The sequence below is a fragment of the Prosopis cineraria genome, unplaced genomic scaffold (genome assembly GCF_029017545.1).
Source record: "Prosopis cineraria cultivar Desert tree isolate PC_DT_omini unplaced genomic scaffold, ASM2901754v1 PC6, whole genome shotgun sequence".
Classification (NCBI taxonomy): Eukaryota; Viridiplantae; Streptophyta; class Magnoliopsida; order Fabales; family Fabaceae; genus Prosopis; species Prosopis cineraria.
In genome coordinates, this window is record NW_026555337.1 from 39495981 (window position 1) to 39518427 (window position 22447).

The window sequence follows — 22447 nt, forward strand, 5'->3', positions numbered from 1 at the left end:
AATGATCAATGAGAATGGATGATGATCACTAATGGCAACTAGCGATGGAGGTTGGTGGTAGCAAGTGATAATAGACAATGACAACATGCATTTGGATATGATAATTTCTAATGGAAGAATATAATATATTTTTAAAATGAAAAATGAATCCCTTAACAATTTACATTTGATTTGTGGTGAATTGGAGCGAGGGTAGAGGAAATGCTCCATCTCATTTTGAATCCCTAATTGAGACATCTCAAAGTGGTGCTAAATTATTATTATTTTTTCCTGATTGAGATATCTTGAAGTGGAGCTAAATCTTTTTTTTTTTTGGGACTAATTTGCACTTATTGGTAATAATGGCATCTGTAGTCTGGCACATGAACACAATAAAAAGCAACTTGATTACATTAAACACTAAACAATGAGAGTAATATTAAGATAATATTAGTGTAAAAGTGAAAACTATAATTTTACTCCTTGTTATGTTGTTAAAAAATAATTAATTTTTTTATGTCAAATGTCATTTGTATGAGTGTATCTCATTAACATGACATGACAAATTTTCTTAATAAAATAACAAAATTATTAACTATAAGGGTCTTAAAAACAATAAAAAGTTAGAAATGTTAATTTAAAATGTTTGAAAGTAAGGGTTTTTTATGCAATTGCTTTAACGTTTAGGGTAATTTTGTATATTTGAGCTAAATAGATAAAACACCATTGGCTTCACTCTTTATCCATCCAGACTCTCCCTCGGTGTGCCCTCGCCGTGCGTCGTTTAGCCGTCCCCATCCTGCCATTGTGTTTCCGTCAAGCGTTCTCCGGTAAGTTTCCCCATGTTCCTCTCGCTGTCGTCATCGCTGAACCCTTGTTTTCTGTCAAGTGTCACCTGTTATTTTATTCACTGACCCATTTCTGTTCTTACTCGTTTTCCGCCAAGCTTGGTTATTTTCTTTATTTCTCAAGTGGATGCATATTTGTCTGATGTTAAGTATTGAATGGTGTCTATGGATATGATTATTTCTCAAGCTTGGCTATTTTCTTTTTTCTTTTTTCTTCCCCCCCCCCCCCCTGGTTAGAGGTTTCCTTTCCTGGCATGTTATTTATCTACCCTTTCCATTAGAAGTGCGCTGCTTTTGGTGTATCTGATTCTGAGGTAATATTATTAGCTTTCAGAATAGCAGGCATAGGCTAATCATCACTATGTTCTTGAATCCCTTCATTTGAATATTCCTTCTCTTTCCACTTCTCATTATCTAAGTGATTAAAGGTGTTTTTGTTTCAACAAATAAAACATCTGTTCTTGCTGGGGTATTCGCTGCTGTCTTGCTTGGTAAGATTAAAAATATAATAACAGGAAATAAAAGTATGAGTCAATACACCACAACAAATATTGCTTTTGGAAGGGTGCTTCATTTGAATAGGATATTTAAAAGCTCAGAGAATGGTCAACCCTGTTAAACATTTATCCGAGAAAGAAAGTCCCTTTGCTTGTGACATGATGGTACCGCATTTTGAAACCCCGATTTTGACATGCAGTATTGGATACACGATATTTATTCCTACTCTCAGAGCCACATTATGCACTTTGCAGGAATTCTAACAGAAATGTAACCAATTCTAGCCAACAGTCTAATTTACTATCAATTAATTGGCACTTAGTAGAATTCAGCATTAAAAAAATTCTAATTTGTGATTACTGTGTTCCTGCTATGCGTGTATATGTGCATATTTTTTTTTCTTTGTTTTATTGCACAAGTATATGTGCAGGTTTTTTGTATGGCATTGTGTTTATACTATGCGTGAATCTGTGATTAATTTGGCTCATTTATTGATATGCTTTATGCTTGTTCACTGGCTTTGTTAGATGGCCTTGGAAAATGAATATGTTTTAGCAGTGCATACGGTAAGAAACCAGTGCATGTTTCTTGTTGTTATTGTTGTTTTTTAACATTTTAGGATAAGGAATTTTTGTTCTTCAAGTTAAAATTGTCATGTGTTTATACTCTCTGACATGTATATATAGTTGCCAATGATTATATTAAATGATTAAACCACAATCTCTTAATTAATGAGTTTGATAAAAAAAAATCTTGAAAATAATCAACTAATGCAAGATATTGGGACATCAATAGTAATGATTAGTTTGAAGAAAACAATAACTAAGATATTCTTCTGATAGGAACTAGGGACTTGACATTATACTAGAGGATTAAGGTCCTACTATATATACCATTTGGGGAAGTTTGCCTTGTCTAAGGAAGATGTGACTTGGATTGTTGATTTACAATTTTTCCATTGTTGTTGGCTTGCAAAGGATTGATATTTTTAAATATATGGATACCAAAGTTCTTTGAGCTACTGATTTTCTTGAATTTTGATGATATATTACTTTTGTTTGTATAACTAGTGCCAATCAAAGGCATGGTTTGTCAATTTATGTCTTAGTCAGGAGTATTTTCTAAATGCAATGTCTGATTCTATCTTTTCATGCTCTCTTGATGTAGCAGCTTGACATGGGATTTTTCTTTTCAAGGCTTTTGGAAGTCATATTTTTGTTCTCCTATTAAAAGAAGAAAGAAGATATAATTTATGTAAAAGTGATGCCAGCGTTGTTCTCTGCACGGTTGGTTCTGCTAGTTGGAGAGACACTGCCCTTGCAAAGGTTCTTCTTGCCTGCTTCTAGGACAGCTTGTTTGCATAGTGGTGTCCGTCCTCTAAGTCAGATAGAGCCCCAACATGCTCTGCTTACTCCATTAAGCATCGGTTTGAATAATGAAAATGACACTAGGAAGAATAACAAAGCCAATAAACTGAAGCAATCGGGTTCCTCCTCTATATCCTCAAAGAGCAGAGCAAAGACCATTCGTATCAATGACATTAAAGCAGTTGGAGCCACAAAGAAGCAGCAGATAGAGTCTGCTCCGTTTGCGGCTAAGTCTTTTTCTGAACTTGGCCTCCCTCATTTGTTGCTTGAGAGATTAGAAAATGAAGGCTTCACGGTTCCAACTGAAGTGCAGTCTGCAGCAATTCCTACAATTTTGAATAATCATGATGTCATAATTCAATCTTACACAGGATCAGGGAAAACATTGGCTTATCTTCTCCCCATACTATCTAATGTTGGCCCATTGAGGAACAAGACTTCTGAAAGCAACAGTGATGGTGAGCCTGGAAGGAAAATGGGAATAGAAGCTGTAGTTGTTGCTCCTTCTAGGGAGCTGGGTATGCAAATAGTGAGGGAGTTTGAGAAGATACTTGGACTTGCTAACAAAAAGGCGGTTCAACAGCTTGTGGGAGGTGCAAATAGATCCAGGCAGGAAGAAGCTCTCAAGAAAAATAAACCTGCCATTGTTGTTGGCACACCTGGTAGAATAGCAGAGCTCAGTGCAGCCGGGAAACTTCACACTCATGGCTGTCGTTACCTGGTCCTAGATGAAGTTGATGAACTCTTGTCATTTAACTTTCGGGAGGATTTGCACCGGATACTAGAACATGTTGGGAGAAGATCAGGTGCTGACCCACGCGCACAAAATAGTACAGTTCCTAGACGATCAGAGCGTCAAACAATTATGGTGTCTGCAACGGTTCCATTTTCTGTTGTCAGGGCAGCCCGGAGCTGGGGGCATGAACCCCTTCTTGTCCAAGCCAATAAAGTTGGCCTGCTTGAAACCATTTCTCCTTCCAAACCTGTCAATTTATCAGGATCTGCGCCTAGCTCTAATTCTAACTCTACGACCCTTACGCAGGCAGCAGAGAGTCTACCTCCTGCATTAAAACACTATTATTGTGTCACAAAGTTACAGCATAAAGTTGATACCTTGAGAAGGTGTATTCATGCGCTAGATGCCAAATTTGTTATAGCTTTCATGAACCAAATCAAGCAACTTAAGGATGTTGTCTTCAAGCTAGAGGCACGTGGGATGAAAGCTGCAGAGTTACATGGGGATCTTGGGAAACTTGCTCGGTCAACAACTCTGAAAAAGTTCAAGAATGGTGAGGTGAGAGTGCTTGTGACCAATGAATTATCAGCACGGGGATTGGATGTGGCAGAGTGTGATCTCGTGGTTAATCTGGACTTACCCACAGACTCGATTCACTATGCACACCGAGCTGGCAGGACAGGGCGGCTCGGGAGGTCTGGTACAGTGCTTTCAATCTGTGAAGAGCCAGAAGTGTTTGTTGTGAAGAAACTGCAAAAGCAGCTTGGGATGCCAATAGCGTGCTGTGATTTTGTGGAGGGAAAGCTACTTGTTAAAGAAGAAGAAAAAATGTTAAATGCTATGAGATGAGGCTTTTTTTTTTTTTTTTAAATGTTTGTGACTTTGGTTGACAATATAATATAGTTCCAATGGCCGCCTCATTTTGTACCATCAGGTTTCTTTCTTTTGATAGCAATCTGGTGTCTATCTTTCTTTCTTTTTTGTTTTTTATGTCAGAGCTTCTGACATGGTGTGTTAACCTTGGACTGCTAGATGAGTACCCATTAGCGAAGCATCTTGTAGTTTGCAATTGTAAAGCGATATTAAGAAGTATGTGTAGACAGGCTAGCTCATGTCAATTGAAGATCCCTACAACTTGGATTCAATTAGCTAAAATGTTAGTGGATATTTCAATTCAAATTTAGGCCTGTAAGCTCTTTAGCTCTAGTGGCTGATATTGATAACTAGTTGCTACATGTAAAATGAAACGGAGGCAATAATTGGCATGAATTACCCTGTTTCCAGGACTGTCACTTTGCCTTTAGGACGTGTCATGGGAAATAATGTAATTTTTTGTGGGAGGCATTAGTTTTTCCACCCTTAAAAAAAGCTTGGAAGTTTCAAGAATATTTTTTTTTGGTTTTTTTTTAACAGGGTTATTTGTTGGTGTTTTTTCCCCCCACATAACCAGTGCATGAATGTTTACACCCACTAATGGTCTTTCTCTTCTACATTCAACAAGGAACAAATCTAAGCTGTTGGTCTAGGGTTAGCATAACCAGCCCAAAAAAAAATAAAATCATGCTTTATTCGTATGCATATTTGATACAGGTAAATATTTAAGTGCCTCCATCAATCTCAATCTCATACAGTCCTTGTGTCTAGTCTGTAAGAATATATTTTTCTTTTATTAAATTTAATTAAGCTAAGATATATTGCTTTATTTTTTATATAGATTAAACTATTAATATTACAATATAATATAATTTAAATTTCTATTATTAATCAATATATATGTTAAATAATTATATAAATATGAAATTGATCATTATTCTACATAATTTATTTGTTAGATAGTATTCAACTAATTGAATAATATTATACACACTTCAACTGTACTTGCATTATAAAAAACAACATCTTTTAAAATAATTTGCACATGTTAAATTAATTTTGATTAAAATCATCCCGACATCTTCAATTTTATTAAAATTAATTTCAGAAAATAATAGAAAAAGAAATTCACCTCATAACACAATTAATTATAATCAAAATCAATCATATTAAGTAACTTTTTTTTCAAAATCAATTTTATCCAACAGAAATCCACACAGTCCCTTGAACCTCTCTCTTCACGTTTAGAAGAAAGACATTGGAAAGACGTTCCGGCATAATCCATAGAAACGTCAAGAAAAAAAAAAAAAAGAAACAAATTTCAAATTGCTACCTGTTCCAATATAAGAAGCATTTTCCCATTTAAAAGATGAATGGAATAGATAAGTTAGCAATGCTGCTATTATGCTCACTGCTCTGAGCAATTTCTTTCAAACTAGTCCAAGATTTTCTTCTTCTTTTGCTTGATGTGTTTGTTGCTTTTCCGGCATCTTTTTGTGCAGACATGCTTGCAAGTTCAGACGCTTTATTAGACCCCAACCCATTTCTCTTTCTTTTACTTCCCTCCAATGCCGTAGTAAGACTTGGAACTGGTGGCGTTGCTGGACCATGTATTGTGGCAACATCTATGGCTGCAACTCGTGAAGCAGAGTGATTTGTGTCATTGGCTTCATCTTTGTTCATTATTTCTTCCTCTGATTTGCCAGATTCGTGTGACAGGGCTTGTCGAGGTTTTGATTGCTTCGGTGATTTCTCTTTTGGCGGGCATATCACCTTCATATGTCCTTTAAAGGTCCCTTTCTTCAGATTCTGATGTGAACAGTAATGGCACTTGTATGCCACACTATTTTGACTGTCATTACCAAACTTCTTACGTCCATGTTTGCCCTTGGTTCTTCTCTTCTCAATCCGTATGGTACAGTTAAAGCCTGGATGTAGAACAATTTCACATCTGTAAAAGCAGTCAAATGATGATCATGATGGCTATACACACTTTAAAGTGGCTATTATAAAATTCACAATTACCATTACAATTAGTGAGTGGACTTAACATAGCTTAAGTGGTAAGCACAATTAGATATTCCAACTAATTTAAAAATCATCCAAACTAGATTTTTGTCTAATATAGTTAGCAACGTAAACAATAACTGAAAGTTATTGTTAGCCTGCTGACACTTAAAAAGTGTACAGACTTCAAGATTATCTCAAGTTCCTTGGTTTGATAGGTATTAAATTACAGGGAAAACACAATAATCAATCCTTATAGTTTCATCAGATTTTATTCTTAGTTCTCGTAATTTTTTCAGTGTTTTCAATCCTTATAGTTTCAACAAAATTAGGTGTTATTTATTACTCAGATTTCTATAATTTCAGCATTTTTAGTCCCTATAAGGATTGAAAACACCAAAAAAAAAAAAATATAGGAACTAAAAACAAAATCCAATGAAACTATAAAAAACCATAATTGTGTCTTTCCTAAATTATATCTTTAACAAGAAAACAAAAAAACAAAAGCTTCCAGAATGCATCACATGGATGCCAAGCATCAATGTTTGATAAGAACAGAATGCAAAGGGAATAAATCATGGTTAAAGTTGAAATAACAGCTTTTTGCCAATACCACGTTTATTTTTATCAAATTATATCCAGGTACACACAGGGGACAGGAGAAATCTTAGTACAGTGACAACACTTTGCTTGACAAGATTACATAATTAACTTGAAAATTCAGACTTACAACAATACAACATATAATACATGGATCACATGTTGACATGTACTCATGTTACAATTTCCATTGATGTTTTCCGAAGCAAATAAAAGCATAAGAAACACAGTGATAATAAGGATCAGAGAGAAACAATTATGCAAGTAGAAAGAATATGGGAAAAACAAAGGGAAAAGCATACCTTTCACAAGTTACTAAAGAAGGATCAAGTGGTGGTACGCCCATGGCCTCCTCAGCACTAGCTAAACATTGCCCATAGAAGGCACCCAAAGATGGTATAGAAACCTCACGACTAGCCCATACGGCCAGGTTTTTCAAATGATCAAGCTTCAACATTGACTTGACATTTGAGCCTGTCTTCTTATGCAACTTCCCAGTGGCTTCTTCCCTCAATGATATCGGAGTATGAGGCCCAGATGTTGAATTCGGCAATCTTTTTGCTCCTCCCTTCTTTCCCATGTTTAGCTTAAGCTCTCACTTCGTTCTAATTAGGTATTTCACCAAGCACCTACCATGCGATCAAGAACCAATTTTAAAAAACAATTTTGGAGAGAAATGTTTAGGTCATATTAATACGACAGCTATTAAGCTAACGCTGCTAATAATAGAATCATCTCCATCAACTACGACAAGAAACAACAACTCACCTGGGATTGCCCACAATTTATGAAGACCTGAACCCCTCGCTACAATGAGAAGAGATGAAGAGTGAAGACCAGAGTAACAGTGGCTGAGGCAGACCAAGAGACTTGCAAATAAGATGCTTATACTAATTAACTTCTTGCTGCAATTCACTATTGAGATAACTATAGAGAAATACCTCAATCAAAATGAATATCCTAGTCTAATATTTTCAAGTAACGTGCTAATTCCTTTCTTTTCTCACAACCATCAGTAACCACAAAGGAAAAAAATAATTTGGGAATACCTCACACTAAACAAACAAGGAGGAAGTAAAAGAGAGTTGTTGAATCAAGAATCCCTCTCACAACAACGTCGAAGGGAGGAGGTTCAGTCCTCCATTCTTGCGGCAGAAGCGAGTGGACTTGGAAGGATCGAAGCTCTATTCACACACAGTGCGGCGTTGACAGAACAAGGAGGGAGAAGAGGAAATCGAGGCGAACAACAACCTCCAGCAGCGACGACCGGAAAACTCGCTCATCCACTCACATAACGGCGACGAAAGGGAAGGATGGCGGCGAGGAAGAAGTACTCGAAGTTCGAAATGAAGCACCGATGCGGGTACAAGCATCGGATACGGTACCGCATGATCGGTGGATACGGCAATTTTAAAAAATTATAGGATAAGGGTACCGCTATATAAATTTTAGGACACGCAGACGAGGGAGGAGAATATTACCTCGCTCGACGGAGGAGAGACAGAGCGACTGAAGACACGGCCGGGACTGATTATGGACGAGCGACAGTGACTGGGTCAGAGACAGCGATAGGCCGGAGCGGATGGAACGACGGCAGCAATGGAGTGTCACTGGCCCAGAGACAGAACGACGTGAGTCAAGCGAGGGATTTGGAAAAAGAATAAAAAATAAAAAAAATAATTAAAAAAGGCCAAAAACTCTCTCCCCCAGCAGCTGCAGAATACGGGAACGGGTGAGAGCTAAAAGCTGAAACTCACATGCTAACCTGTTTAACTGTCAATGTTAACCAGTTGGATTGAAAAAATTTGTCCGTTATTAAAACAAATTGAGTGTGCTCAATCTATAAAATTATTTTTCAATTATAATATATTTTCATATAAATTTATAATAATAATAATAATATTTTTAAATTTATTATAATTTTTAAATATGTTCATTACATTAAAAAAATATAAATTTTTCTTATAATTTATAAATAAAATTTTTATTATAATTTATAAATTGATAATTTATTAATTTCTATAAAAATATTTTAAATATATATTATTTATTAATTTCATAATATTTATTGATTGAAATCACAAATAATAATTCATTAAAAAAATAATATAAACTTATATTCAAATTTTCTTTCTCGATAAAACAGATAATACACCTAAATGAAAAGATAATTAATAATAAAAATTTAATAATTTTTTTAAATATTTTGCCTTCATTTTTCTATTTTATTCTAAATCCATAAAAAGTAAATATAAATAATATTAAAATTACATTTAAATTTTTTGTTATACCAAAAATATTTTTAATTCTAATTCTTTTTCTTTTATCAATTTTATAACCATTTCTATTAATCAAATTTACTTTTAGTGAAACATCTAAGTCAAAAAAAAAAAGTTTGGATTTTAAATTTTTTTGAAGTACCGTGACTTTCCTACAATGCACAAGAGGCCTTTTAGATGTAGATAAATGTTGGGAAAAATATTGTGTGAGATTTATCTAATTAGATTTAGATAGGGGTGATTTAATTTGTGTGTGTTATTTATTATAAATTTTAAATCATTTTTTTAAAAAATAATGTTGCATTTTACAGGCTGGGATTGGTTTTTTCAACCCATTTATCTTGATAAATTGGCCAACCCAATCCATTAAAATTCTAACCATTTGCACAAAGCTAAATATGATGTTTTATTTCTGAACAAGGGCATTATGGTAACTTTATAATGTGCAAAACAAAAATTACAAGAGTAATTTAAAATTAAAAAAAATGACAACAAAATCTTTCGATTAAACAAATGATAATGTAATTTCTCAAAATATTATAATTTCATTAAAATTCTCAAAAACTTTTGTATTAATAAATTTTACAATAAAAAGATTATTTTATTAAGGTTCTAAAAATCAAATCAGCCGAAATAATAGTTCACAGTTCCGAAGATCAAACCAATCAATAATAAATTAATATATTTTAAATAATATATGTTTAAAAATTATTAATTAAATTCTTATATAAGCATAAACATATTATTTAAAATGAAAAAAAAATTCACGAATATTAACATTAGCATTGTGAGCAAAGAAGCTATTTGAAATGGGCATGAGGGTCGGCGTAGGTGTAGGTGTGTCATTATTTTCAGAGCCACCATCCATCATCTTAAATTAAAAATTTAAATTTAAACAAATAAAAATTGAAATGATAAAATCACTATACATAACTAAGCAGACTCATAATAAGCAGGGAAATTAAATTGTAAATTATAGTTATATATGGGTAGATGGAGCAGTATGAAGAAACATATATAAATAAATTATAACTATATATAAATAAATTAAATTTTAACTAAAAATTGATGTTGAAAACTTTCACCAGGTAAAAGCTTGGAGCGATCAAGGAGTACTCATGGTAGATAAAAATACAAATATAAAAGTTGAAACAAAAACTGAACAGTGTAAAGAGATCAATTAAACACTGACAGATAATATACATGGCATAAGTGTATATTTTCAACTTACAGTAACAGAGATGCGAATCTATGCAATTTGAAGGTCTATAAATGAAAAGGAAAACAGGAAAACAACGTCAACAAGACAAGAAAGGAGTCCAACTCTAGGAAAATGAAAGCAGAGGGACGGGGGCACTGACAAATTGAAAGAGCAATTTTTTTTTTTTGGATTTTTAATTTTATCTCGAAGAAATATCAGAAAACAAGCAAAATAGAGGGCAGAAGTGAAGAAATACAAGCAACACAAAGGAGAATGCAAAAACGATGTTGAGAAATTAAGAAAGAGCGGATACCGCTTCTCGCCGTCGTAGTTAGACGGAGGTGCCTAGCCAAGCAGCCGACTTCAACAGTTCAATCTGAACTCTTGGAGAATGGAGAGCGCTCGCGAGCGCGGATGACGAGAGGGTGAGCTCGGGCCTCAGAGATGCGTTCGGTCGACTACAGAAGAAAGAAGAGAATCTGAGCGAGAGGGGTTTGGCAGGGGAGAGGGAGAGGGACGAGTGAATGAGTGATGGAGTAGAGGCTTTCGACAGGGGAGAGGTAGAGCGTTCACGTTCGATTGCTAGTGCTAGGGCAACTGGCAACATTTAGAATTTTAGGATTATAAATTTTTTTAAAAAAAATTAATTTTTTAATCCTCTAACTTTAAAGTTACTTATAACTCAATCTCTTAATTATGACTCATTATGATTTAATTCTTAATTATAACTTGCTTATGACTTAGTTTCTCAATTTTTGAATCACTTACAAATTAGTCCCTTAACTTTTATTAATTTTTTTCATGTTAGTTTATATCTCACGTCAATGAGTAAGAAGAGAGTATTTTAAAATAATATATAAACATTTTTTTATTCCTCTTATTTGATAAAAAAATTTAAAAAAAATTAAAAAATAAGGATCGAATTATAGGTGAATCAAAAGTAGAGGAATTGAGTCGCAGTGAATTATAGTTGAGAGATTGAGTCGCAGCGAGTCATAATTGAGGAATTGAGTTATATGTGAGTTAAAAGTTGAAAGATTAAAAAAATTAATTTTTCTATTTTTTAAAAAAATTTCTTTCGTGTAGTTATATAATAATAAGTAACTTATATTATAAGCCATAAATAAAGTAGTTTTTTATATATTGAATTAAAAATTTAAAATATTTAATATATTTCTTAAAATTAAGACCTTAACTTAATAAAATTTTAGTAAAAAATTAAGGTGTTACGAAAAATAGTTCACCACTGAACTACTAAAGCCACCTAAAAACATATTATGAAATATAATATATATATATATATATATATATGTTACAGTTTTTGTTTTCGAACATTAATATGAATTGCTGTTAATCATGAACATGTTAAGAGTTAATATGAGTTAAGGGTCTAACATGCCCTTCAAGTAAGTGAAGAGGATCACAATCATCCCTATAATTAAGAAAGGATCATTTATATCCTTCAATTACTAAGATTTCTGATTCCATCGCCCTACCGTCTATTCCATCAATCATCATTAGTGGGACCTATATTTAAATTAGTGGGTCCCACCATTGTTTATGGGTTAAGGGTCAAAAATGTTTCTCAAGTAAATGAAAGGGTTCAGGATCGTCCTTAAAGTCAAGAAAGAATAATTTAGTGTTTTTAATGGGTTCCACCATTTTTTATGGGTTAAGGGTCAAAAATGCTCCTTAAGTAAATAAAAAGAGTCAGGATCGTCTTTAAAGTCAAGAAAGGATAATCTATATTTTTCAACTACTAAGATTTTCAATTTCATCACTCTGTCATCTATTCTATTAAATTTCACCTTTAGTAGAGCTCTCATTTTAAATTTTTTAATATTTTTAGTTAGTCCCACCATTTTTTATATTTTTAGCAGGTCTCCTCAAGCTTGTAAAAATTTACTTTAAGCCATAGCTCCAAGCCCTGATTTTTCTATTGTAATTCCTAACCTTGCCCTCAAATCTACCATTGCTAAATGGTGCTAAAACTCTACCAACCATCACAGGACACATGTTTCAAGTACACTCTTCAGCTTGGCCATTCATAATGATAATAAGATTGTAATTAACGTGTTGGGTGCTCTACTACCACCATTCCACTTACTTAAATCCAAAAATGAGTGAATAAGAGATGGAATGAATGGGAGAGGGAGAGAAGAGAGAGAGAAGAGATAGGGGTATTTTTTAAAATTATAAAAAATATTAAAAAAATGATGGGAGTCACTAAAAATATTTAAAAATTTAAATGTGGGTCCCACTAATGATAAAATTTGACAAAATAGATAGCAAGATAATGGAATTGAAATTTTAACAGTTGAGGGATATAAATGATCCTTTATTGACTTTAGAAATAACTGACCCTTTTTCACTTAGTTGAGGGGCATTTTAGATCCTGAACTTTAAAAAATAAAGTGGGTCATACTATTATATTTTACAATTAAAAAATATTTAACCTAAAGTTAAGGGATAACTAACGCTACAATTAAATATAAAGTGGGTCACAACGGATAATTAATGCCAGGGGTACAGAGGGAGCAAAATTTTGAGATTGAGGGATGAAATTGACCCTAAATTGATTTTAAGATCATTTGTGAACTTTTGTATACAGTTTAAAGATAAAAATAATCCTTAACCCTACAAAATATAATATATACATGTGTGTGTGTTATAGTGTTTGTTTTAATTATGGACATGTTGTTCATATCCAAACAATCACTTATAAATAAGTGAACATGACTTTTTCATATATAAAAAAACTCAACTTGTTTAATTTTTTTAACAACTTATTTCTTTAATATTGACAGGTTATCAATATTATACTAAATAATATATGTATATGTTATAAATTTATTTGTCATCATATTCTTGGGCTGCTATCCTGCCATCTTCGTTTGTCTTTTCTTTATTGTGCTTGCTGTAGATCTTAAGGGGAATTAACTGTCGATGATGGCTGGTTCAGTTGAAGAGGATGCTTCTTTGTGGTATGTTTTCGTTTAGATCTTATTCTTCATTCTTGCTTCCTCTATTTGTGTTTCCATTAGTTATTAATTCCTTTCTCTTTATGTTTTATGGTGCTTGTCTTTAGCTTCCTTACGAACTTGTTTTCACAGGTGGGGACTTGTCTTTTGATGTTGTTGTAATCTCCCTATTGATAACACCATTAATCCTAGAACCAAGATAATCAAGGGTCTAAATCAAATGAGGATTATCAAGTTTGTCAAATTTGCACAATTGGGATAAACAAGTTGTAACATTTACAAATGGGAGAAACAATTCCAAACTTGCAAATGGAATCACAAGATTCCAACAATTAAAACATTCCCATATACTTTCAATATATTCAAAATCAAAGTTAAAAACATTGCGGAAGCCTGGGAATTGAGAAAAAAAATCAAAACAAGTGCATAACATATCAAAACAATGAAATTGTGCAGAAATAGCACATGCGTCACGGCATGTTGCCTCTGTACCATTCGTCGTGGTGTGTTGCGTGATTTTGACAACATTTTGTTGTCAATTTGATAGCACAGGGGACGAACTTCTGACGCATCCAAAATCTCCACCAACGTACGATTGAGGTGATTTTGACATCTACAAAAAGCTTTCTCCTAACTTTAGTTAATGACACAGGTTTCACAACCAAATTCCTTTTCTATCAAAAGTTGGACACCCAACCCATTTTCACTTCTTTTTCACAAAAAACTCACAACTAGATGTTCAAACTCACACACATGTGCCAAAAGCCTACTTCAACCATTAGACAATACTTAATGAATCATTTAAGACTCATGCAATACACCACTACCAATCAAATACACATATAACATAAATTCATCACTCAACCTCTAAATTCACAAAAGCACAAGGGAGAGAAAAATTTGCACAAATCATCAATATTCATCCTAAAACAATCCAAAATATACATTTCCTTACTTACATAAGTATTTCAGCCCTATACAAGATTTACAACCACAATTCACTTAGAGCACAAAATATATAAGATTTCGATAACAATAATGCAAGTAGCTAAAAAATTAATGAAATGAATCCTAATTGGCAAATTAACAATATTAAATACACATAAACAAAATAAAGAGGCCTACAAATAGGATTTACATCAAAATTCTAAGCCTCAACATGTTTTCCCAAATCTAGATCCAATGAGTTAGGCTCTGAAAATATTGAAGAATGAAGGGTGAATATAATCACTCAATAACCAAAGTTCACCTAATCTATACAGTTGCATATCAATTAAAAAGGGATATAAATGACAATAAACTCAATAATCATGCATATATGACACACATATAGCCATGGCCACAACAATAACAACTATGTGACCAAGCATACAACACATGCCATCATATACATATATCAATTATGCGCATCATGGGGTCACAAAACTAATAACCATGCGCCCCTAACACACATCGGACCATAAAAATAACAACTATATGACCGGAACTAAATGTATGATCAATGCCAACCTTATACCCTCCTGGTACCTCCGACATGAAACTGATGACTATTAAGTGGCTATGTCCATAACTCGAACTAACCCAGCCTTCCACTTGTGAAGAGCTACCGGCCTAAGGTTAACTCACTCATTTGTATATCGCGATTTCTCCCAATACTAACAACTATAGGGTGTCATACCCCTAATCTAGCCTCCTTATGAACTGGTGGAGACTAGTTAGGTTCGAGTCTCTAGAAGAACAAGTGAGATAATCCTGAATCAACTATTGGACAAAGGCTACCTCCTGATTCTAATGGTAAACTATCAGTACCACATGAATTTACCATTCTACTCCTCTCCCTAGGTGAACTTCCACCAATGATCATGCTAGACACGTATTACACATATTTATGCAATTCAACCATCAAGCACATCATATCTCATATTGTTTTCTCACCTTATTATACTCCACATATTATATATATATATATATCACATATTGCACATATTTGCAAATCATCATCATGAATGATAATGAATATGCATTAATATTCTAGATAGTTCAACACATCATCGCACATAATCATCACATTGCCTAGGTTTGTGTCAAGAAGTTTTCAAACATTCAACAAGTTCTAAACTAACACATTTCACAAATAGTTAATTAACATATAACTAGCTAAACTAGATTTTTTTCAATTACCTTAAACCTTTGAGATGTCAAAAGTTTACCTCTCAATATAATGACTTCCAAAACTTTCAATTTAGCTTGAATGGTGCCAAATGAATTAATCTATAACAAATCATAAGGACATTCATTATTACCCCTCTTTGAGTTAATTTCCCAACATTTAACTCCACAATCTCAATCCATTAACATTATAAATTCATTACCCATCTTACCAATAGGTTTACTAAGTTCCATTGACCCACATCAACATAAATGAGTTATTAAACCACCATTAATGATCATCAAACATTCTCAACAACCTCATTTATTGCTAATTTTGGATATTAGTGGTCCCTATTAACTAACCACTCAAAAAATCATTAATGTAGAGTTTAAATACTCTAAACAACTCTCATTTTATCTACCTTAGCTAATGGATTCAAACCCATAATTCCTATGGATCAAAAATCACTCTTGTAACTCAAACCTTAACTTAACTCCTCATAAAATGGAAGAAAAGGGAAGAGAGAAACACAATGTACTTACCTTAGATGTTAGGAAGCTCTAAAATATCACTAATGGTCTCCAATGTCGTGTCTTAGCAAAGCAATTCTCATGCATTTCGTTTTCTCCCATTCTCCTCTTTTGGTCATGTAGACACGAGCTGACTTATGCAGGATTTTGGTCGTGTGCTATGGCACACACAGCCTCTCACCGTGGCGTATGGTACAAAGAGACTCTTCCCTCATTAACTGCCTCTATGTGCCGGGATGGACAATTCTCACACTGTGGCATGTAGCACAGAGAACATTTCTTTACTTTTTCTTTCATTTTTTATGCTCGAATAGTTTGACTTACTTTAGACTTGCATTTAGAGCTAAAATCTCAATTAAACACATTCATTAAACCTTTTTGGCCATACACTACATTAATTCAACAATTATCCTCATTAATCCTAATCAATTAGGTTTAAAAATATTGGATGTTACAGCTGTGTTACGTGAAGTTAGTGTGAGCGCTTGGGTGGTGAAGCAGCATCCCAGGGCTTGTAGTAACATTTGTGAGGACAGGTCAGGTAACTTGCTTTGTTTCGTCGCTAAGCTGTGTTTGGGTGGTTCTTCCTTAGAGGTTGTCGACCATAAAAGGTGTGGTAGTTTGCTCGGTCATGGTGGCTTTTAGTATAGGTGATGTGGCACTATGGGCTTTTAGCTATTGCGTGTTTCCACCCTTACGATTCTGACGAGGTTTTGTGGTCGTGAGGGTGAAGTTAGCGCTAGTAGTTGTGATGGTGCTTTGTCTTCCACACCTATGGTTGTGGGTTTGAGATTTTCCCCAAAGAGGCATGATGACTTTTTTTCATAAGATTATGGAAGTGATTGGGGTAGTGGTATTAGCGTGTAAGAGATGCCTATGGATTTGTTGACTGGTCCATGTGTGGTTGTTGCCAAGAGAACACTACTCGAGGATGTTTTGAATGTGGAGCTGCCGCTTGTAAGGTGCGTTTGGCTTATTCATCATAGTGTATATCATAGGAGTGATTGGGTATACTGACATTGTAAATATTTAGCTACAAGAGGAGGCGTGGTTGCGTGGACTTCATGATGGTGGGTTAGGATCGCATCCATGACTGGGCCAGAGTTAAGGACATTGTATCATGAGGTTTACTAGGATGTGCCTAAAAAGTTTTACTTAAAAGTTTATAGATGCATAATATGAACAGCTTTAGTGGGAGTTTAGTTTTCTTGCTAAAAGTTCATTTAGTAAAAATAAGTTTAATTAAAGTCAGTTGTTCAAATAAAATTTGTATTTGAATATATTTTTTCATAAGTCAGTTTGGTAAATTAAAAATTATTTGGATTAATTATAATTTATATTTTTGAATATGCAATGACCCAATAGGACATTGATTTATAATAATTGATAATTTTTGTTATACAAATATAACATATTAAAAATATTTAAAAATGTGAAAAAAATTTAAAATAACATAAAATTTAATATGTTAAATAATAAATATATAGTTTAATATTAGAAAAAAATTAAAACATAACAAGAGTATCACGTTCATTTATAAAAACAGGTATAACCTAACTCCCATTTGTAATTTCAAATCCACCAAAAAGTTAAGTTGTCAAATCCACATTTCAGCCCATTTTTAAAAATTATTTTGTTCATATAAAAAAATGTTAAAAAGTGGATTTAAAATGCTAAACGTTGGAAACTCAAACGCACCCTTACTATGTGATTGAGTTTTGGGGGGGCTGTTAGAAGAGAATATATTGTGGACCAGGGGTTAGTGTGAGGAAAGCACATAGTTGGCTTAGTGGAGAGTCTCTGATCTATCAAATACTAGAGGAATTACTTGGTCTTTCTTCTTGCTATTTCCGTTTTCTTTGCTTGCTGTAGATGCTGCTTCTTCTATCATCTAATTGTTCATTTTCTTCCATGGGCAAGGGTATTACAGCTTTGTTTCATAAGTAACACACGATTTGATTTGGGTTCCAACCTAAACACAGTCAAGCATCTGTAAGATATCAGAGTCTTGGCTATGATTAGGTAATTGAATTTGAAAGAAATGAGACATGTCTGCTGCTAAAAACTGCCTTAGTCTTGCATTAAGCAAGGTTAATGCTGAAATTAGATTCCCAATACTTGACCGGTAATGAAGATGTTCACACAATGCAGAGACTGGGAACATTTTATTTTTTAGATGTCTATATTGGTTGAATAACAACCATGAGCCTTACCCTAACTGATCTGATTTATGTAGTGGAATTCTGCCATGAATTTGTTTGTATCTTGTGGAGTACTGAATTGGCTTTAGAGAATATATGTTGAAGAGAAGAAATTTATTGTCATGACTGAAGAATTAATCAAGATTTTAAACAGACATACTGCAGATATAACAAAGGCCATAACTTTTCCATCGTGAGTGTCAGTTTTGCCATGGTTCAGGCTCAAATTTTGAATTGATTGACGTTATGATATATATTAGTTGTTTCTTCAGGGTCTTAACAAGAATATTGTTTGTCAATTTTCAACGCTTAAAAGAAAATGTCACAAGGTAAGGGATTAAATTGTAATTTTTATCATTAAACATCTCTTACATTTTTTAATTTATCTTAATTTCCTTGGTAATTGTTAAAATTTTCAGCACTTTAAAGAGTGCTTGTGTGTGGACCAATTATTTCTATTTCTTTCATAATTCATGTGTAACTGTGATTTTGACAAATCCAGTCCTTCACAGGTGCTGAGAATCAAGCAGAAGTTGTTGAGGAAAGCATTCAACACGCGAAAGAAGCTATGACTTTGGATGTCAAGGATGGTTATTCTTGGTGTAAGATTCTTTATATACTGCTAAGTGCTAACATGTATTCAAAGAATAATCCTAGCTTTGATATCAAACAACAGTGTATATATTGACATAATCACACTAGATATTTAAAGTTCATATCATCTTGTCTTTGTTTTAATACCATTATAAAAGTTTTCTTCTTTATGGTATGTGGTGAGCGCACACATTACCATGTATGATGTGGGAAATTTGGCTATACGTATGCCCATCAAAAGACATAACAAAATATAGCACTAAAGTTATTTAAATGTTTTTATTTCTTCCCCTAAAATGAGCATTGAGGATTGTAACAAGATGTTATTTGAATGCCTAATAATGTGGATTGTGGTCGCTGACCGAATGAGGGGAGAGGACAGTGAAGGGAAGGTTTCATTGCCATCTTTCAGTTGTGGTGGATTTTCCCTTTCTGTCTCTATCTATGGAAGAGGGTAATTGAGGTAAAATTAACAGTCCAAAATCCTTAACTCCCATCTTTTTTTACTTTTATTCATCTGGGAGAATGTAAATATATGATATTAGACATCTAAACAAAGAAAAGGAAATTCCTAATTTAACTTCTCATCCTCTTTCCTTTATTCTTTTTCTTCAAGGGAAAATCACGGTGAAGAACCTCTGGAGAATTTTATTTACAAACAAAGATGAAATGATTTTGAAATCATGTTACAGGACCAATTGAGCAAAACGTAATTAATTTTTAGTGTGAAAAAGATAAAATTGCTCCTCATTTTTTTTAAAAAAATCTCCTTAGTCATCGGCCACCAGTGGCTGAACTGCCCCGTCGAATAGGCAAAATAACAAGTTCATATAAGCTTTTAATTGTTAATTAGTAAACTAACAAATTCATATAAGCTTTTAATGGTTACTTATTAAATTATCAATGGGAAATTATTAAAGAAATTTTATATGGAGTGATTTTTATAAATGTTTACTTGTTTTTATTATTAAAATTTTACATGTCAAAAGCTTATATGGACTTGTCATTTTGTTAAAATTTTCTTGTTAAATTATCAAAAAAAATTTTCAAAGCTAGTAATGGAACTTATAATTTCACAAATGGTTACTTGTTAAATTATCAATGAGGACTTGTTAAAAAAAAATAATAAGGAGTGATTTTTTTAAATGTTTACTTATTTTTCTTATCAAAAGCTTACATGTCAAAAGCTCATATGAACTTGTTATTTTACCAAAATTTGCTTATCAAATTAACAAAAGAAATTTTCAAAACTACTAACAGGACTTATCATCTCACAAATAATTACTTGTTAAATTACTAATGAGAACTTGTTATTCTTGGTAATAAAAACAAGTACTTCCTCCATTCAAAAATGTAAGACATTTTTAACTAAATTTCACCCATCAATAAAGTAGTTACCTACTTTTTAATTAACCTTATCTTTTCATATTTATCCCTATTAAATACCCTACAATAAATATAAAGTCATTATCAATAGGGAAACTTTTGAAAAAAAATAATGATTATACCTCGAAAGACTAAAAATGCCTTACATTATTTAACATCAAACTTCTCAAAAAATGTCTTACATTTTTGAACGGAGAGAGTAAGCACTTATAAAAATCAGTGCATATTAAATTTTTTAACAAGTTTCATTAATAATTTAATAAATAGACATTTGTAAAATGGCAACTAACCATTGAGCTTTTGGTAAATATTAACATAGAAAGTAAAAACAAAGTTATATATATATATATATATATATATTTACATTATATAATTGAAGGGAATTGTTAACCTAGTGATTAACTATCTTTTTAATAGCCTAGAAGATGCGGGTTCAAACTTCACCTTGACCACCTTATCAAATTAATTTGTCTCCTTTGCCAATTCAATGATTAGTGTCGAAGCTCTAGCCGACGGTCCAATCACTACCGTCGAAGCTTTAGTGGCTTGTTTGGTGGGGTGATTTGGCCACCAGCACCAAAGTTCTGGTAGCTAGTGACAGAGGAGATTTCTCTAAAAAATGAGGGGTAATTTTGTCTTTTTATACTAAAAACTAATTATATTTTGATCTTTTGATCCTACATTATGATTTTAGAATCATTTGGCCTTGTCGGTAAATAAAATCCTTTATAAGTCCTTCATTTTGATTTTCCCTTTCTTCTAACTCCAACAAGTCCTGAGAACTTGTTTTTCCTTAAGAAACTAATATGTTTTTCTAGATTCATTGTATATCCTTCAAATTCACTCCTCTCTCCTTTTTGAATGAACAACACACACAGGAGAAATCAAAGTGGTCCTTTTTCCTTGCTCCTTCTATTCCCTATAAAAATATTTGGTTGTTCTGAAAATAATGCACAAAATTTATATCTTTTAACATTATCTGATTTTTTTCTTAGATAATCATGTCTGTTGAAGTTTTAAACATTCAAAAAGTATGCAAAAAGCCCTAAACTTGTTTGAGAATTCCTTCTCAATGCTGCCACTGTTATATTTAAAAAATAGACATATTTAGCTTTCACATAGTATTGTGCATGATATTTCATCTCCTTGCTTCCTTTCCATACATCTTTATACATTAGCTATATATATGTATATATATTATTAATTAATATCCATTGAAATATTTGATGACTGATTCCTTAGCTATTAATTGTACATATTTAATCATTATTTTTTGTGCTTGATAGTTGGGAGGATTTAATCTAAGAGCTTTGGAAAATTAATTAAGCCCCTCACCTTTAATTTACACTTGATGACTTATATTTGACTATATTTTGTGCAGCAAGATATCTTTTGTTATGCAGCAAGGTAATGACCCCTATGTTGCATCTACTATATAGCACCTCTCTCAAATTGCTATTTGAAAAAGGCATCTCTATATATATAAAGTGCTGGGATTGTCCTACTCATCTTTGGCAAGTATAGGCGTTACACTGTCAATTCACCTACTCACATATTTTACTCACACCATGCAGTTGAGTGAAGCTTTTATTAATTACACTAGAGGCACGCAACTCCAATGCCACCGTCTTAGATAGTGTATTGGGTGGTAAGTGCGTGAAGAAGGCTTATGCCTTTAAATTTAAATATTAGCAAACCTTTTGTGTTTAAAAATAATGATACCAGTTGAAGAAGTTTTAATTAATAATATTGATATGCAATCAAGAGAAGAAGTATGGTGCTGTTTTTGTTTTTGTTTTTGGTTGGAAGAAGTAGGATATAAGTATTAATTTTACAGAGCTCTAGAATTTTACATGCTATGAAATCCTTGGCTGTGCCTATTATTTTTGCTTAGGGAATTGCCAAATTCTTCTACGGGGATTGTTTGGAACTTCTACAGGATCCTCCGTATCAGTTAAGATTAGTAATAATGCTGGATTTGCGACTTGTCCACTCATCTTCCAATCACATGTAGGTCTAATTCATGTGATTATGATACTATTTGCATGTACATTTTATCATGCACAGCTATGGATTGATTTTTTCCCTTCATATACATCCTATCCAGTAGGTTTCTACTTTAATATATTAACTACACATTAATTATTAATTATAAACAATATTCACCTGTTATTATTGTCCTTCTATAAACTTTGTTTTATGCAAAGTAAATGCA

At 33.0% G+C, this 22447-nt stretch overlaps 2 protein-coding genes across 13 annotated transcripts; one reads left to right on the top strand and one right to left on the bottom strand.

The window, feature by feature from the left end:
* The first annotated feature begins 699 nt into the window (after window positions 1-699).
* On the top strand, window positions 700-4573 carry LOC129312497 (DEAD-box ATP-dependent RNA helicase 47, mitochondrial). 2 transcript variants are annotated; one of them, XM_054955141.1, is made up of 2 exons: window positions 700-809; window positions 2496-4573. In XM_054955141.1, exon 2 carries the CDS (start codon window positions 2589-2591, stop codon window positions 4275-4277), a length of 1689 nt encoding a protein of 562 aa, XP_054811116.1. In that variant the 5' UTR covers window positions 700-809; window positions 2496-2588; the 3' UTR covers window positions 4278-4573. The 2 variants fall into 2 exon arrangements, with proteins under 2 accessions (XP_054811116.1, XP_054811118.1); XM_054955143.1 differs by having other exon boundaries at window positions 708-809; window positions 2493-4573.
* Window positions 4574-5470: 897 nt separating this feature from the next.
* Window positions 5471-10967, bottom strand: LOC129312360 (uncharacterized). Of its 11 annotated transcripts, XM_054954922.1 has the most exons (5): window positions 10702-10967; window positions 8390-8518; window positions 7677-7777; window positions 7211-7537; window positions 5471-6252 (listed from the first exon to the last, which is right to left on the bottom strand). In XM_054954922.1, exons 4-5 carry the CDS (start codon window positions 7486-7488, stop codon window positions 5664-5666), a joined length of 867 nt encoding a protein of 288 aa, XP_054810897.1. In that variant the 5' UTR covers window positions 7489-7537; window positions 7677-7777; window positions 8390-8518; window positions 10702-10967; the 3' UTR covers window positions 5471-5663. The 11 variants fall into 11 exon arrangements, with proteins under 11 accessions (XP_054810897.1, XP_054810900.1, XP_054810904.1 ...); XM_054954925.1 differs by lacking the exon at window positions 8390-8518 and having other exon boundaries at window positions 7677-7759; XM_054954929.1 differs by lacking the exon at window positions 10702-10967 and having other exon boundaries at window positions 7677-7715; window positions 8390-8640.
* Window positions 10968-22447: the final 11480 nt, after the last annotated feature.